At 46.2% G+C, this 18,575-nt stretch overlaps 1 protein-coding gene across 7 annotated transcripts in view; it reads left to right on the top strand.

Moving 5' to 3' along the window:
* FRMD4A (FERM domain containing 4A) overlaps positions 1 to 18,575 on the top strand; it is a 335,840-nt gene that overhangs the window by 241,218 nt on the left and 76,047 nt on the right. For all 7 annotated transcript variants that reach the window (XM_059660122.1, XM_059660132.1, XM_059660112.1 and 4 more), the window contains exons 9-11: positions 3,741 to 3,806; positions 4,035 to 4,092; positions 8,257 to 8,343. In XM_059660122.1, coding sequence (XP_059516105.1) covers positions 3,741 to 3,806; positions 4,035 to 4,092; positions 8,257 to 8,343 — 211 coding nt within the window. The remainder of the gene's footprint in view (positions 1 to 3,740; positions 3,807 to 4,034; positions 4,093 to 8,256; positions 8,344 to 18,575) is intronic.

An 18,575-nucleotide genomic window follows, 5' to 3' on the forward strand; every position in this document is an offset into this window, starting at 1 on the left:
CAGAACTGCTGGCAGGGACTAATGTTAGTGGGTTGTTTGGGAATCAGAGTTGCTTGTAGCCTAATCCATTTCTCAGATAGCTCCTCATTCATTTGTTTCCAAACATTTTTTATACCCCATGCTTATTTCAGAGTTATGAACTCCTCTCTCCCCTCTAACACACTTCTCTCCCCAACCCTTCTGTGTCTCTATCTCTGTCTCTGACACATAGACGCCTTCCTTCCTGTTCACAGGTTCTCTTTGCTCAGTAGGACATCTTCCGCTCCATCCACATCTGTAACTGTCTTTTGAGAACACCCCTCCGTTTCTGTGGCCATGCCAGCACCTCCCCTGTCCCTGTTTAGACCCACAGACACCTGGCCACCATCTCAGTGCACCTGAGGATGCAGGACCAGGGAGGGACATGCCCTCAGGCTTCACAGCCCAGGTGATAAACAAATAAGCCAGTAGCATGGGCCATCCTGCTGATGAATTGTTTAAAAACACCAACTAGCAAATGGGCCTTCACCATATTTCATTATCGTTGGCTGGTTGTGGTTGGCTTTAACATTCCAGCCTACCTATTTCGATTTTTAAAAAGCCGAGACACCAGGAAAGGGGTAAATGCTGATCATGCTTCTAATAGATGTAGACTGGAGACAGAGCCAGCCTCCCAAGCTTATTAGACGTTTTCCCACTCTGCCTCAGCGTCACCTCTCATCTGCAGGCTTAACCATGACCCTTTGTAGCTGGAGTAGGCCTTCATTCACGCCTCACATCACAGTCTCCATCAAGTTGCCCGTAGTTTCGAATTGCCTGATCATTCCGAAATGAAGGATGTGCATTTGCTGTTCTTCGGGGCCCTCCTGCTCTCCCTGGCCTTTGCAGATGCAATGGACGAGCTTGGGCCAAAATAAACCATAGGGAGCTCCATCCCACTCGTGCGGGGAAGCATCGCCGCCCGGTGAGCAGAGCTGCATATCTAGAACCTCGGCCAAGTCCCTGCATCGCGGGGAGCTCCAGTTACTCTGCTGCCTCGATTCCCCACCTGGGAAATGGGATGAACCATACCAGCCTAATGTGACTGTACTTGAAGGAGAAAGTAAACTGTTACATAAGGCAATTTAGAAAGTAGTGAGAGGTATATCATAACACTAAGTAACAGGGCAGTAATCTTTCTGCTAGTTTTCCCCATGCCTTTAACAAACTGGGACTTCTCACTCTACGTGATTCCCCTTCCAGGGAGGCATCTGAGGCATAAAATTATATGCTGAGGGCCACAGAACCAGTCAGGATCAGGTCCCTGACCCAGATTCTCTCCAGTGCCTAGTCTGTGAATGCTAGCCCACCACATGGGGTGGAGACATCTTCCTTTGCTTCAAACAAGGGCAGGCCCATGGCTCCTCTAAGACACGGAACCATGTCTCTATCACCTGATTTGCCTTTGCATCACCCGTGTGTCTCCTGGACCCCTCCTCTGCAGAGGTGTTTTAACTTAGTGACATGACCCAGCCCAGGGTCAGGGCACAGCCAGCTCCAGTCACTTGTCTTTTTTCTATATGAACTGCCTTGTCCTCCAAATAGTGTCTTGCTATTCTGTTTACTCTGGCTGATAATTATTCCCTTGAGTTCCTAGCACCAGTCTGGGATAGTTGGGATACTGCAAAGCCCTTGGTCCATCTGTAACTTCCGGAGGAGGGGCCAGAGCAGGGTGGGAGGCAGGATATGTTCCTGGTCAGCTGTATGGCACATGGGACCACAGTGTTTCAATTGGTGCAAAAGGAATGGGGAAGGTGAGGAGGGAGAAGGGAGATACTGTGGCCTCACAGATGGTCTCAGACAGCAGGAGAGACAGGGTAAGCGAGGTGACGGGTGAGGGCCCTGCAGCTGTCAGGCACGTTGAGAACCCATGGTCAGGCATTCAGGCAGTGTTTCTGGCTCAGTGGTGTTTTCCCTGAGCCTCAATTGTGTTCAGAGCTGCAGCACTGTATGGATTTTCATCTCTCCAGCTCAGCCAGGTCCTCTCTCTCAGAGCTAAGAAGGAAATAGGCTCATATATATACTGACTTGCTTGACCCCGGATCAAGGAGTTGACCCCACAAAATTCCAGATCATGTGGTAAGAAACGTGCCAATGCAGTGTGGATTCAATGGGCAGGTGGGGAGGAATCTGGAGAGGCAACCCTGGGATGTCCTGACCCACCTCTGCATGTCCGTTGAGGCTGATGTCTACCCAAAGAGGATGCTTCTAGAGAATTCTGTCAGAAGAGGGTTTAGTCACATTCCATGCAGAACCTTCATAGTGTGTGGGCGCTGAGGAGAAAGAGGCTGCATCTTCCCTTTGAGGACAGAAGGTGCCCAGACGCCACAGGAACAGCTCTCCAGCTAGAGGAAGGGCCCTCAGAGGATCCGACCCCAGTTCCTGGTGTATATGAAGGCGCTTTCTTGTGAAGAGTCAGACCACTTTACATGCCCCAAATTTCAGAACACTAGAGTGAAGAGATATTCATAAAGATTAAAATAGTAAGTGGAAGGTAAATAAATTACCCCTAAGTAGAAAGTAAGGAACATATAGGACAGTGATGGTGAACCTTTTGAGCTCGGCGTGTCAGCATTTTGAAAAACCCTAATTCTGGTGCCGTGTTACATATAGAAATTTTTTGATATTTGCAAACATAGTAAAACAAAGACTTATATTTTTGATATTTATTTTATATATTTAAATGCCATTTAACAAAGAAAAATCAACCAAAAAAATGAGTTCGCGTGTCACCTCTGACACGCGTGTCATAGGTTTGCCATCACTGATATAGGACATGTTACCCCCTGAAATGGTCTAGCTGGAAAAAAAGAGGTGAAAAAGGCTCCAGATCAGTTCTGGGATAAGTTAATAGTAGATAAAAAAGATCCACCTCTGAGGTCTTGAAGGTCCATCCCTAGGATCTCAGTCTGTCATAAGGTTCCAAGGCCATATGCCAGGTCACAAGGCCTAGGCTTTTGGACCTGACTCCTTACTTAGCAGGTGGAATGTGCCCCCCTGAGACTCCCAAGCTTATCTCTGTGCTTCCAAAGGCAACAGTAGGAGCAGCCACAGCTCCCACCTGGCTGGGCCCAGAGACACTTATCAGAGAGGCCCCTCTAGCCCTCCACCCTGTCAAAGAAATGTTTGGCTAGCCATTAGCGCCCAAGGCAAGAGCTGATCTCTTCTTGTTTGGGAATTAAATGTTCAGAAGATAAAAAGGGCGTTCCTTCTGAGCCTTTCATCTTGGCCTCAGGCTTTGTGTTAACTAGGCCCTAATTCCAAAACTTTCCTTTCCTCCATGGAAGCTCCCCACCTTGACATCTGATGCAGGGGAGGTAGGCGTAGATGTTCTGTAAGGTTCTGGTGCTCTGCCTTCCACCCGCCAGTCGATCCTCTTCCCATCCCCTGTCCCCTACCCTTTCCAACTGAGATGCCTGCTCCCCACTTCTTCCGCTTCTCTCATGGAATCATGTCTTGCAAGGAACTGACCCAGAACCTGAGCTCTAATCTTAATTCTGTGATGATAAGTCCAAGATAAAGACAGTGAGAGTCCTCTGAGGGGAAAATGGACTTTTTAAATCAGTTTGGAAATGCCACTTCAGGACAAATCCTTTTTCCAGGAGTTGTTGGCTCCTTGGAGCTTCTCAGAAGCTTCTGGGGCTCAGAAGAAGCATCTCCACTCAGCAGGTGCTCAACTGTTGACTTAGTGTGATAACAGAGCCCTTTTCTTATACTTACAGTGAAGACCGAGTGATTGAGCACTACAAGAAACTGAATGGCCAGACCAGAGGTCAAGCTATTGTGAAGTAAGTGCCCCCAGTGCTCCTGAGATCGTGTTATGTCAGGGTGTTCAGTTCTTCTCAGAAAGCCATATCTCCTGGGTTGGGGGTAAGGGGGTGATTCAAGTTAATTTCCAAGAAAATAATCACTCCAAGAACTTTATCATGCACACACACACACACACACACACACACACACATGTACATGATAGTTCTGCCAAATAACCACCCCATGTGTGTGTGTTGTCTTCCCAGCTACATGAGCATCGTGGAGTCTCTCCCAACCTACGGGGTTCACTATTATGCAGTGAAGGTAAGTGAATTCATTTGATGATGGTTGTTAAGCCTGTCATAAATTTTAAAAAAGAATCTCATTTTTAAAAAAAGTTTCTTGAAGATTTTTGGGGGCATGGAGGTTGGGGAGGACTTGGTCAGGAAGATTGCAGCTTCAGAGGGATTAGAGCAACCTTTCCCTAGGCTAGTAGGACTGGATTCAGTTACTCTCCAACACTCAGCTTTGCTTTTGAAAAGTGCGTATGACAGATCCCTACCTCCTTTCATTCTCAGAAGGACCCTGGAAGATCAGGGTCTCAGAGCCTCTCAGTAGGAAGATTCCATCGAAATACATGGAACTGTAGAGAACAGAAACTTTAAGCGGAATCAACAGTGTTTTTCTTGGTGGTCAAATGCCACGCAGGCCACTTGAGAGGTGGACTGGGTTGTCAGCTGACAAATGGAATGAAGGACTAAAAAGACAGGATCTGTCTCCTTCAATATTGTGATGGCAAGTCCAATGTGACATGGACCCCATTCTAAATTCTCTTTAACTTTATTCATAAATCCCATATTGGGATCCCTTCTTTGAAATAATAGATAATGGTGTACCCATGTGTCCTTTCCTATGATGAGAAAGCATAATTTCCCTTCCTTCCTTTACCCCAACATGAAAAGTTTAATAAGTCATTGCCTCCAGGCCAAAACAGAGCAGGAAACAGTTCTGAATTCAAGATACTTTCACCAGACTACCTGAGATTCTCTTGCTCTTCTATTAGTTTCTTTTCTCTTGTTTCTGCCCAATTGTATTTTTAATTTCTGTAGACTAGAACATGCGCCATGTTTTATTCATCTGTGTCACCTGTGCAGCTTGCGCACTTTGCATGTCCTTGGTTTGCATTTAATTGCCTATATCATCCAGTAAACTGCAGGCATTTGATGGCAAACACTGTGTTGCATTTGGTTATATATTATTGGAACCCAGTGTAGTGCCTGGCACATGGATTTACTGAGTGTTTATTGAAAATTGAATTGAGTAGTTGGATGTATACATTTCCATCATGGGAACAAGTATTGGAACACTCTTTGTGGAGCCCAGTTGTGAGGCATATGAAGGGACTCTCATCCCACCCAGTAGCTCAGCTCAGGATCTCTTAAAGTCTAAATGGTTACGTTCTTCCTGATGTCCTACCATAGTTCCTCCTACCAATGGAAGCTCTTTTTTTTCTTCTTCTTTTTTTTTTAATTCTCACCTGAGGATATGCCTCCATGGATTTCTAGAAAGAATAAAGAGGGGGGTGGAGAGAGAAACATCGACCCGTTGCCTCCCACACCCTCCCAACTGGGGATCAAACCCACAATCTAGGTATGGGCCCCAACCAGGAATTGAACCTGTGACCTTCTGGTGTATAGGGCAATGCTCCAGCCAGCTCATGCCCCCAGCCAGGGCCCAGCGAAAGCTCTTAATCCCTCTTCATCTCATCCACAGAACTCATAGAACCATCACAACCATCCCTGCCCTTCTCAAGCCTAAACTGTAGCATGTCATAAGGAATGTGATGTAATCTTTTGAGCTATCTCTCACCCCAAAAGAGAAAGATGAATTCTCTAAGGAGATTACCCCATGTAAGGCCATGCCCTGGAATGTGGCCAATGAAGTCAGTGGGCAGTCAGTTGGGTTTTACATGAAAAGAGGCTCAAAATGCACTGTGCTGGCTAAGCCCATTTCCACTTTGTTACCACAAAGTGAACATAAGGATCCAACAATAGTTCCTGACATTACAAGAGGCATTTCACAGAAAGCACACTGTCTTTCTCTTTTGTGGAAATAGTCTTTGGGGATAGGGAGCCAGGGGGCTGCTTTCAAGAATGGGAACCAGGAACTCAGGAATTCCTGAACCACATTCTCTGTTTGTTCTTAGTTTGATCTCATCTCCATCGCTTATAATTGAAATAGAGATTAAAAATTTTGTTTCTCTAACTAAAATTCAAAAATCTTCTAGCTATTGAAAAACTATAGAGATTCACTGTTAATGATGAAGATGGATTGAAATGGATAGATTGGAAGTCTTTAAGATAAGGCTTCACCTAGTCTTTTACTTGCTTATTACACCCATGTTCCATTTCTTCATCAGCCCTGGAGCTTGACAAAAAGGTGGCCTCTGATATCTATGATTTCTGCCTTCCAATAAAACTTCAGAAATGTGCTCGCTTCTTTGCAGTGTTAGAAACCAGCAGCAGGCCTTGTGACTTTCAGAGTGCCAAATGCACGTGTGGGTTTGGATTTTGGAATCTCCAGGCGTAAGCAAATGCTCTCCTGCTTTCTTGGAAAACAAACAGGAACCCAACAAGCCTAAACCACCGTAGCAAGACCCCCTGTTTGGTGGCCTCGCAGATGCCATATCCTATGGTGTGGTGACAACCCCTACCTAGTCAACTTAGCGTTGCCACAGCATTGGGTCTCTTTGATGTCCTGTTCTCTGAAACCACTGCAGTGCAGAGGCAGGGACCGGGGTTTTATAGCTTTAAAAAACTTTTAAAGAAATCTTATACCCTGAAACTTTTCTAAAAATTCAAAATATCTTTCTTTTGCCCTTTAGCTTCATGCTCACCTTGAAATAACTCATGCCTCACAAGTATTTGGTATTTGAAAACTATGAAGCCAATTTTGAGCTTTCAAGACATTTACAATGGGGTGTATTCGGTGATTCATCGATGTGGCGATTAGGACAAATCTGGGGAAAGGCTGCTTGATAGGCCCCCTGTCAGCTCCTAGCATTTGGGAGCTTGAATTAACAGCTCAGTCATCCTACTTGAATGTAGAATTACAGCTTACAGTCTGGTGCCAAGAGGTCTCTGTTAAAGGAGTAAACAGAGGGAATTGGTGTTTCTAATTCAGTCCTCAGAACGTCTAGGCTTCAGTGTTGCTGCTTTGTCCAACAGCACCGAGTCACACAATCCTGCTGGCACCCTGCTGTCCTCTTAGGGTGAGCAGGGCTGCATGGAGAGCACCTGCTCGCCCGCCCTTGCCCTCCTGGGGGGAGGGAAGGGGCCTTAGTAGAGCAGGACTGACCCTTTGCTGTAGTTTATTTTTCTTTAAAATTAGAGGAATCATAAATATAAGTTACTAAGTGAAAGAAGCTCATCTAAAAAGCTACTGTATGGCCTGGCCAGTGTAGTTCAGTGGTTGAGCATCGATGCAGGAAATAAGATGTTGCCAGTGTGATTCCTGTTTGGGCACATGCCCGGGTTGTGAGCTCCATCCCCAGTAGGGGCTGTCCACGAGGCAGCCAATTGATGATGTTCCTCTCTCATCAACGTTCCTATCTCTCTCTCCCTCTCCCTTTCTCTCTCCCAAAAAATCAATAAAAACATATTTTTTTTAAAAAAGCTACTGTATGATTCCAACTCTATGACATTCGGAGAAAGGAAAACTGGTTGCCAGGAGCTGGGAGGGAGTGGAGGAGTGACGAATAGTGGAGCACAGAGGATTTTTAGGACAGTGAAATACTCTGTGTGATATTATAATGGTGGATACGTGTCAGTATGCATTTGTCCAAACCCATGGAATGTACAACACTTAGAGGGAACCCTAATGTAGTGGACTTGGGGTGACGTGGATTGTCATGTAAGAAATGCAGCACTCTGGGGGGATATTGATAGTGGGGGAGACTGTGCATGTGTGGGGGTAGGGGGTGGGCTGGAAATCTCTGTCCCTTTCAATTTTACTGTGACCCTAAAAGTGCTCTAAAATTTTTTAAATTATTTTTTTGAGGAGTGGTCATCCCTGTTCCATGGTCCTTTCTAGCTCTGAGCTGATGACAGTTTCTCTGTTCAGAAGGCCATTTTATTAGAATGCTCAGCACCTCATATTTCCCCTTGTGGTGCCCAGCACTGAAAGCCTAACGTCTCAGGAGAACAAAGAACAAGGCATTGCTACTTACTCATGAAGGGGGAAGGACCGTGGCTGTGCTGCTGGGTAGGAAGTGAGCTGGGTCCTCGGCCAGGGCACTTTCTAGGGCACCTGTTCCTATCCCTGAGCATCATCTGATGAATGGGCACATCTGCTGAGGTAAAGTGTGGAGAGATGGGCTCCGTTCACTTCAAGGAGTTCACATTCCTTGTCTTGAGATGAACCAGGAGGTCTTCTGTTTGTGCTTATCTTCTCTGTCCCATACTTACGCATATCCTGTTGGTGTCCCAGGACAAGCAGGGGATCCCATGGTGGCTGGGACTGAGCTACAAAGGAATCTTCCAGTATGACTACCACGACAAAGTGAAGCCACGGAAGGTACGTGCTCGCTTTTGTGAGACAGAGGAACAGAGGAAAAGTGAGTAAAATGTTATGCTGCGCAGCCTGAGGGCCTCCGGGCTCACCACGCCCTTGCTACTGTGAGTGTGTGCAAATTACTGCGCAGAAATCTAGCCTGAGCTTCCTGGGTAGATGGTTTTTTCCCATCAATTAGGAAAGCAAGCTGTTATAATTATTTAAGGTGAGACTGACTCAGCTCTCCCTGAGGAAATGGGCGAAAGGACTCTGAGGGATTGTCCTATTCCTTAATTTCTGGGGGTGTTTTGCCTTTGGGAAAGTAGGGGAAGGTCATTCTTAATCCTGAAACTAATCTGCATTTTTCCAAAGCGCGTGCGTGCGTGCGTGCGTGCGTGCGTGTGTGTGTGTGTGTGTGTAGGAGAGCTAAAAGAAGAGATTGTAGGTCAAAAAGAGATGAAACATGAGAGGCATTCCTGAAAATGCGGTAAATATTTTATGGCTGGTCAGAAGTGATCAGAAATCTGGGGAAAATCAGGTCATTTGCCAAAAAGAAAGGAAAGCAGAGAGGGATCTGCAAAGTCATTGTGAACACAGAACAGAATGTTTGAAGGGGGCACAGTCCTTGAGTTTTTCTCTGTTTTCATTGACACACATTTTTCAGACCAGAACAAATTGAAAAATTATAAGGGAAAAATATCTCTGAGGCAAGAGCTGTCATTCAGATCCTCTGGCAGAAGATCATGGAGAGAGGCCGGTATATAGTTTAAACCCTGAAATACATATCAAAAGTCTCAAAACCACACTTGCTGTGTGAGAGAGAAAGCAATATTGATCCATTATGTCATTCCAGATTGCTCTCCAGGCTTTGTTAGCCACGCCCAGGATTGAAATGCACACTGTACAGCTGAGCATATCTCGTCTATCCTGTTACACCCACTCTCAGCCAGCTCCTTATAATTGAATGGGGGAAATGGCCCGTGTTGGGGAGGATTTTCACTCAATTCATCAGAAGTCAGTTAAGTTCTAAGAAAAGATCCTGAGCAAATGATGTGAAGGAATTCTGTCGTGGGAACAATTCAGTGGGCATCTGGCTCTTCAGAGCCTGTTATTTTGTGGGGATCTCCCAAAACCCTCTAGTTTGCACTTGGATGCTGTAAAACAGGAATTGGACCCTGTGCTCTTATTTTCCCTATGTTTTTCTTGGTCACATTGTCTCTTTCTTCCTGCTCCCCTCTGCCTCTTTCCCATATAAATGCCTGTGCTTTTTCTCCTCCAGTTTTCTCTTCACTCCCTCCTTCTTTGTATACTGACAGTCCTCTCTTTTCAACCTGCATGGTGGTTTTTTTCTGCTTGCAAGAACCAAGAATAAATACTCGCAGATCCTTTACCAAAATGCTGGTTACGCTGTATCCAGCTCTTCATTGCCCACATTGGTGGAAGGCCAAGGCCAACGTGGACACTTCAGTTCCATAGCCGAGTTCATTAAAATCCAGCGGTTGAATCCTCCTCTCTCTCTTGGAGCATTTTGAAAGACATGTTAACAAGTACCCATACATTTTCAGTTTAAGTTCTTAATATGTTTAAGTTTGCTTTGTTTCTCTAATTGAGGTACTAATGAAGATTGAAGAGGTAACAAGATAACACTTGGGTATGACACATTCCAAGGGCTCAATAAATTATAACTGATAAATTCAGAGGCTCTTAAGACTCTAAAACAGGTTTCAAGATAAGAAGTAGGAAGCCAGAGGTGTAAATAATCAGCCATTGAGTATGACCATTTACTCTCATTTGTGGAGCTTGCCCAGGTCATTTAACATTCAAAAACGTTAAAAGGTCAATATATTTATTTAGGATATTGGCTCTACTCAGACTGAGTTATTACTTAAAATAACCTATTCTTCTGTGGCCTCTGAGGAAGTAGTTGGGATTCTCAAGTCTCCTGCCAGTGAGGGACAACCAAGCCATCAGAGTCAATGCTGATTCCTTCTTTCCTTCCTTCCTTTCTTCCTTCTTTCCTTTATTCATTTTTATTTCTTTTATTTTTTATTTTTTTTAGAGGAACACAAGTTTTATTTGAAGCAAAGGGGTATAACATGGCCAATCACCTGAACAGTAAATAGATTTCTCTAATACTTTACTATATTACATTTAATGTTTATTTTCACTATTTTTTGTATTTTTAAATTTTTTAAATTAAATCTTTATTGTTCAGATTATTACAATTGTTCCACTTTTTCCCCCCATAACTTCCCTCCACTAGGTTCCCACCCCACGCTCTGCCCTTACACCCACCCTCCCCACTGTCCTCATCCATAGGTGTATGATTTTTGTCCAGTCTCTTCCCCCACCCCCACACCCCTTTCCCCCCCCCGAGAATAGTCAGTCCACTCCCTTTCTATGCCCCTGATTTTATTATATTCACCAGTTTATTCTGTTCATTAGATTATTTATTCACTTGATTTTTAGATTTACTTGTTGATAAATGTGTATTTGTTGTTTATAATTTGTATCTTTACCTTTTTCTTCTTCTTCATCTTCTTAAAGGATACCTTTCAGCATTTCATATAATACTGGTTTGGTGGTGATGAACTCCTTTAGCTTTTTCTTATCAGTGAAACTCTCTATGTGACCTTCAATTCTAAATGATAGCTTTGCTGGATAAAGTAACCTTGGTTGTAGATTCTTGCTATTCATCACTTTGAATATTTCTTGCCACTCCCTTCTGGCCTGCATAGTTTCTGTTGAGAAATCAGCTGACAGTCGTATGGGTACACCCTTGTAGGTAACTGACTTTCTTTCTCTTGCTGCTTTTAAGATTCTCTCTTTGTCTTTTGCTCTTGGCATTTTAATTATGATGTGTCTTGGTGTGGTCCTCTTTGGATTCCTTTTCTTTGGGGTTCTCTGTGCTTCCTGGACTTATAAGTCTATTTATTTCACCAATTAGGGGAAGTTTTCTGTCATTATCTCTTTAAATAGGTTTTCAATATCTTGCTCTCTCTCTTCTTCTGGCACCCCTATAATTCGGATGTTGGTACGCTTGAAGTTGTCCCAGAGGCTCCTTACACTATCTTGATATTTTTGGATTCTTTTTTCTTTTTGTTTTTCTGGTTGGGTGTTTTTTGCTTCTTCGTATTTCAAATCTTTGACTTGATTCTTGTGATCCTCTAGTCTGCTGTTGGAACTCTGTATAATATTCTTTATTTCAGTCAGTGTATGCTTAATTTCTAGTTGGTCCTTTTTCATAACCTCAAGGGTCTCACTAGATTTATTGATGGTCTCACTTGGTGGTTTTATCGGCGGTTTCTAAAAAATTCTTGAAAAACCTTAAAAGTGTGGTTTTGAACTCTATATCCAGTAGTTTGCTTCCTCCATTTCTGTCATTTGTGACCTGTTTCTTTGTCTCTGCATTTTTTATACTTCCAGGTGTTGATAGAGTGGCTTTGTGTGCTAGGACCCAGTGGCTCAGCCTCCGCAATTACCTGAGGTGGGCACTCTTGGTGCACACCTTTGTGGGCTCTGTGCACAGTCTTGTTGTAGTTAAGCCTTGATTATTGTAGGTATCACTGGGAGGAATTGACCTCCAGGCCAATTGGCTGTGAGAATCAGCTGTGTCTACAGCGGGAGAACTTCTGTGCTAGAGATACCCTTAGGGGCAAGACTTGCTTCAGAGGGGCTTTGGTGCTCACTGAGTCTGCCCCCTGAATGTGTCCCTTATGGATGTGAGGAGTTGTAATCTGGATGGTCCCACTCTGACCACTGGTTACACTGGCTCTTGGATCTCTAAGGAGGTGCTAATTTAGCCTCTGCCTGAGGCTACCCAGCAGGAGCTATGGAGAGATCTGCAGATCCCTCTTCTTTGTTTGGGGTTTGGAGGTGCCCAGATGAGGCCCACCTGTGAAGCAATGCAAGCTGCTGTGGGGCCTTGGGCCTTCTTTTGGATGTTCTGGGTCTCTCTGACCCAGCTGCAGTTTGTTAGGTAATTTTAGATTGCAAAGGGCCAGGCCATTCATATGCAAAAGCCTTTGCACACAGCTTGGGTGGGGTGGGGTCTCAGGGAAACAACAGGGTGGGGCAAACAGCTATGGCTGATCCTCAGTCCTGCCCTAAGAGGCCCCTGGTCTCAGTGTCCTGATAAGGTAATCGCTGCAAGCACCTCTGAGAGAAAGCTGCCCTCGAGTTCCGACCGATGCCAGACAGTCCAGTTTCTCCCCGTATGTCTCCAGAGACTCGCCTGGAACTGGAGTTCAGAGCAGTCGGGAGCTTGTGTCTCCCTCCAGATTGAAAAAGACAACCGCATCCTCATTTGCCAGCCCTTTCTGCGTGCGCCTCCGTACCTCTGCACTTTACTTCCACAGCTCCTCTGAGTCTCAATGTGCTTTTCTCTTTCCTTCTAGTTGTAGAATTTCCACTCAGCCAGCCTTCCTGTGGTTCTGGATGATGTCCTTTTTGTCCTTTAGTTGTATTTTTGAAGTGGTTGTGTGAGGCAGCAATTTCCGGTGTTTGGTTTTTTTTTTCTTCCCTTCACTCATTTTTAAATGTTCATTGTATAGCTGTTGTGCCAAGCAGACTGAAGGGTGCTGAGATAAACAAGAAACATGTCATATCCTCAGCTTGCCCAGGCTACCAGGAGAGGGCTGTGTGGCAATTGCCTCGGGTACTAGTGCTCTAACCGGCCTTTGTGAGGGTTGGTGGTGAATTAAGGGACAGAGTCTCTCCTGGACTTACAGGGGAGAGACACATCTTCATAAGCAGCACAGCAGGGCTGGGTCCTAAAGGGTGGACAGAAGTGTTGCAGATGGACAGATGGGCTGGGGAGATGTGTGGGCTGAGAGCCTGCGCTCGGTAAGGCACATGAAGGAGAACTGGGTGCTAGGTGGGGAAGATATGCAGCATTGAGGCTGGAACAAGGGCTGAGAGGAAGCATCTGCAGAGGGGGCTGAGGAGGCCCAGCAGCCGTTCCCCTAGCCCTGAAGGCTTTGCTAGGAGGATTTCCTCTTCAAGGCCCTGGGATCCACTGAGCATTTGAAGCAGGGAGTGGCCATTTTCAATTTTCATTGTCATGGAAGCATCTGGCAGCTGTGAGGAGGTTGGTGGAAGGAACGCAGGACAAGACTTGCAAAGCATGGCCTTTATCAGTGGTGGAGGCCAGAATTGGTGGGGGCTGGGGTTGGCTATCAGTAATGGGATGGATAAGGGAAAATGGAGGGAGATGTTTAGGAAGTACATATGGTTGACCAAAGTGTATGGTGGGAGAGGGTGGCAGTCAGAGCAGAAGGGGAATCTAGAATGATGCTAGGCTTCTTGACCAATCAAACCATGGCTATGAGAGAAGGGGCAGTAAGTTCAGTTTGGACATACATAGCTTGAGGCTTGCTGGGACATCAGGGTAGCTGTGATAACAGGACATTGGGTATTCTCCGTTGGAGCTCAAGAGTATCAAGAATTTCCAATGCATAACTGAACCAGAGACTGCACAGAGAAGAAAGAGAGAGGCACTCAGCACATGGGGAAAATTACCAGGAGCTGGGATTAAAATTCAGGTCCCTAGCATGACTTTCCTGTGAGACACAGAGGCAGTCAGTCCAGTGGCATGGCCTGAACCTGATATAATTTGGGGAATGCTCTTTAAGAAATGAATGTACAATCTGAGTGTGAAATTAAGAGCAGGCCTTTGAAAGCCTGTAAGAGGAAGAAACATCTAAGTTTCATTAGCCCAAGGCGTACCTGCCTCTGCTAAGACCTGGGATGTGACTTAAAGACAAAACGAGAGACTAAACCAGAGCCAAATTAAGAAGTCACAGCTGCAAGAAGAACCATGCTGGTGCTTGTTGTTCTTGCATCAGCATCTTCACCATCATAACAAGGTCGTGTAAGGCACCTGTGGGTCCCTGAAGCAGCGTGTGTGCCCTGGCTCCAGACCTGTAAACACAGAGAGAGGCATGCACGCGGTAACTACCTATGCAGATTCACATGTAAAGTGCCCAAGGGCTGCCTTCAGTGCTTCAGGCCAGTAATGCTTACCCTCGGAGGAAAATCAGAAATCACATGAAACCTTTTGAATGTATAGATGCCACCATCTCCCCCAGTCCCACTCACCCCCTCTCTGACCCGGCCGCTGAATGTTCAGAAAGCCTCTCTGACGGGGAGCTGGCCAGGAACACCACCACCCAGCCGTCGATGCTTCCTTTCTAGACTTGACCTCGGGAGGGTCAGCCAGCCCTGCAGGGTGTGCGGCATAGGAGAGCTGGGGCTCTCAGAGGTACAGGGCTCAGGTGGGCCAGCTCCTGTGAAGGATGGCCCTCCAGGTGGTGCCACTCCTCTTCCTCAGACCAGGCACAGCTGTCTTGCGCCCCCAGCAATGCTCAAGAATCCTGGAGTGGCGCCCAGCTCTGTGCACCTGGCGGCCCTTCTGTGGCAGAGGTCCTGCCTTACACTTTGACCCGTTTACTGGGGCTGCCACATGGTGCCACAACAAAGAGCCAACAATTCAAAGAGAGACCGTGGCAGGGGTGGGCCTGCTCCCTGTCCCCTCAGGGCCTTGAGGCACCTCTGGTGCCCCTGGCACGCAAAGCTCTAGGAGCGTCAGCAAGCCGTGAGCACGCCAGGCAGCTCAGCAGCCTCCTGTGAGAGTTCACTCAAGTGGTTCCAGATGGCCCACCGAAAACAAACATAAAATGGGTGGCTAATTGCTGTCCCGAAATGGGCAGGGCAGTAGCTGGTTCCAGGTTCCCTGGTTGGGGTATAGTTTGCCATTCTGGTCGCAGAGTCTACCCTAAACTGCTTAATCCTCATTTTGAAGCCCATAGTGACTATGGGAGAGATGGAGTCAAGCACAGGGCGCCTCACAGGTGGAATGGAGAGTGCATTTTCATCCCCTCCCAATCACACACCCCATATGCTACCTTAGCCTTCTAAACAAAAGGGCGCCCAGCCTTGCAGAAGTACAGCCCAGCATGCAAGCTGCTGATGTTTGTTAGAATAAAACCAGCTTCTCCGCCCTCGGGCACACATCAGGAACAGCCAGACAAGGAGGAACACCCAAATAAGGTGATTTGGCTTCTGTGTGCATTTGGTCGTTCCAGGTCAACTTCAGAAGTTTAGAACTACATGTGCCCAAGACTAGCCCTGCAAAAGCCAATCAGTAAGTAGGACTTTAAATAAGGAAGTCTATGATATATTTACATGCTTCAGAATACTAGCCCTTGCTTGCATGTAGGAGTTCTTTAAAAAATTCAGGCAGAACCCCAAACAGTATCCAAGGACAGGTTGCAGAATTTCCTATAAGTTATTCAATATCGTCCCATCACCTCTCACTAAATCCTTCTGTTTCTCCTCATCACCCACCCATGTTTTCCCTCTCAGCCTGTCCCCCCACTTCTGTGCTCCTGTGCTTACTAAAATGCTATAAGACACTCTGGAACTTCCTTTTGCTTATCTCAGCTCACCTCTCTTCCTTCCCATAGCTATGGTTTGATGGCTTTTATGCACAGTTGTTGAGTGTGGTATTAGAATTCGGGAATGGCAGGATCTGCGTGTCCAACTGCTTGGTTTAGCAGTGGTGAGAGGTGGAAGGAAGGTCACAGTGGTCAAACAAAAACATCTCACAGCTGCGTAGATAATTTTACCCTATTTTCTCCTAGCTGCCAATTTCCATTTCAACATGTGTATGTGTGTAGAATTGGAATGCTGGGTAAGAAGGGTGTCCTTTATTTCACACGTTACAGTCCTGTTAGCTTCAGGGAATAATGAAACTGCCATGTTGGCATTTGGGCACTAGAAGTGTTTGCATTTACAGCCAAGCAAAGAGACCCAAGCCAGAAAGAAAAAAGAAGGCAAGGGAAGGGAAGAGGAGGGGAAGGGAGGGAAGGAAGAAGAGGGGAGGGAAGGGAAGGGAAGGGGAATGCCAGCTGTGTAGAGTAGCCGCGGTGACATGCCTGGAACTGATGCCCATCACTTTAGGCAGTGGTGCCTGTACAAGCAGGACTTTGCCCTTTTTCTTCCTTAAGAGCATTTGAATGAAAAGTTTGTGATGTATGTTGAAGAGGCATTGTTTATTAATTCTTACAGAACCGGGGTCACATGGGGCAGAGATAAATAAAGTGGACCTGCATTCCTTAGGTCAAAGCCTTAAAACACTTCGAAAGCTCTGATCTTTGGGATGACCTGCCCCTTTGCACCATTGGGACCAAAGGTGTTGGAAGGTCAGTCTCTCCCACAATTAAGACTCAACTCCCCACCGGTTCCAAACTGAGCTGTTTCCTGTCGTGTCCTTGTAGTTGGCACTCTTCCAACAGACCAGCCATCAAATCCTCAGAAACTGTTATAAATTACGACAGAAATGCTTTTCGAACGGGGCGCCAAGAGAGTTAGAATAAAGGCCCCTCCTGCAGGCTGTGTCTGTGGCTGTTAGCATTAAAGAACAAATAGTGTGAAACTTGGGACTCCACAAAACCTCCGAGAAGGAATGTTCAGTATCTGCAAAGCATCACTTACGGCTGCAGCCCACTCACCAGCCCATATTTAATGAGCTGTCTCCACTGGAGAGGGATGGCAGTGCTGGTCCTTGTTGCGTTCAGCAGACAGCATTTACTTATTTATTTGATGTGCAATTAGGGGCGCTTTTATGTACACTTAGATGCACAATTAGGAGCACTGTGGGTCCCCTCTGAGGCATTAGGAGAAGGAACGAGACTAAATGGTCTGCTGCCGTCCCCAAGAAGCCAGTGTGGCTTCCTCTGGTTCCTAAGAGTATTTAGGCTGCAGGAGTATTAGCTCAGGGAATTGATGCATTACTGTCACCCCCAGGTTAGTAAAGATTTTTGAACTGTCTGAGATGATGAGACAGGAAGAGAAAACAATATTTACAGGAAATATTCCATTAACTGTGAATGGACTCCCAGCAGAGTTCGACTGCTAAATTATTCAGTGTACTAAGCACTCCATTAAGCACTCTGCTGACTTAGTTTTCAGCTTCTGTTTGGATGCACTTGGCTTATTTGGGGGTTGCTGAGTCCTCCACCTTGGCTGGCCCTGGGTGGGTGCCTTCCTCATCCCATTATCTGTATCCCTCTTGGAAAGCACACACTATGAACCCCAGAGAAGAAAAACTCCACTTAATGCCTTTAGCATTTTGCAGCCTTTGCTCTTTCTCAGGGTTGGATCAAAGGGCCTCAGCGGTTGCTCCCTATCAGTCCTTCGGATCTCATTCTGCTGAGGGACCTGGAAGGGTTCAGTGCCTGTGAGTGACAGGCCCTGGCCATGGGTCACCTAGGAGGTACTGCCTCACAGCTAAGAGCAGCCTGCCCGAGGAATCATGGGGTAGGCGTGGGGGACATAGAGAGTCTTCCATCTACCAAATAGTGTGAAACATGGGACTCCACAATAACTCTCCAATAAAGAAAGGAAAAAGCCATCATATTCTAAGAAAATTGGCATGCCCTTCCCAAAGCATCAATACTGTATTAGACATGCTCTTCTCCAGTAATAGGCATAGCTGAATTCTCTCTCTCTGAACTAGGACCCCCTAGCTCCCCTTCCATGCAAGAATTGCAGTCACCTGACAGCACTGAGCTGAAGCTTTAGAACTTCAGTAGAGGGTGTTAATAAGAAACCCTCTCCAGTAAAATGGTCCCATAGGAGAATGACCAGATGCCTGTCATGTGCCAGGTCTGCTCTGGGCTTGATCCCCAATAGGGGGTGTGCAGGAGGCAGCCCATGAATGAAGTTTCTCTCTCACTGATGTTTCTATCTCTCTATCCCTCCCCCTTCCTCTCTCTCTAAAAATCAATAAAAAAATATTTGAAGACAAAGTTCTTCTAAGAGTATAGCATGCCAGGCTCCCAGAGAAGCAGAGTCTGAGCTGGATTCGCACCCTGGAAGCTCATTGGGCAGTGCTCTGGACCTAACACCAGTGAGGACAGGGAAGGAAGCAGGACTCCGCAGAGAGAGCTGAGCTGTAATGAAATCTTGAATGAGACTCTGAATTTGGAATGACCCTCAGAGCCACTGTCGTGAGACTGGGAACCAAGCCTGTGCTCAGCATCAAGCAATCATTAGATGTAGGTGACCATATGGGGAAAGGTCGTGACCTTGGGCAAGGTGGCAGTTCCTGGAAAGAGAATGACTCCTTCAGCCCTGCATGGCGAGGCAGGTCAGCACAGCACCGTTTGCCAGCAGTGGTTCTGAAAGCACGGCCCTTGGACCAGCGGCAGCTGCATCACCTGGCAACATGTTAGAATTAAAAACTCCGAGTC

The sequence above is a fragment of the Myotis daubentonii genome, chromosome 1 (genome assembly GCF_963259705.1).
Source record: "Myotis daubentonii chromosome 1, mMyoDau2.1, whole genome shotgun sequence".
NCBI classification, from domain to species: domain Eukaryota; kingdom Metazoa; phylum Chordata; class Mammalia; order Chiroptera; family Vespertilionidae; genus Myotis; species Myotis daubentonii.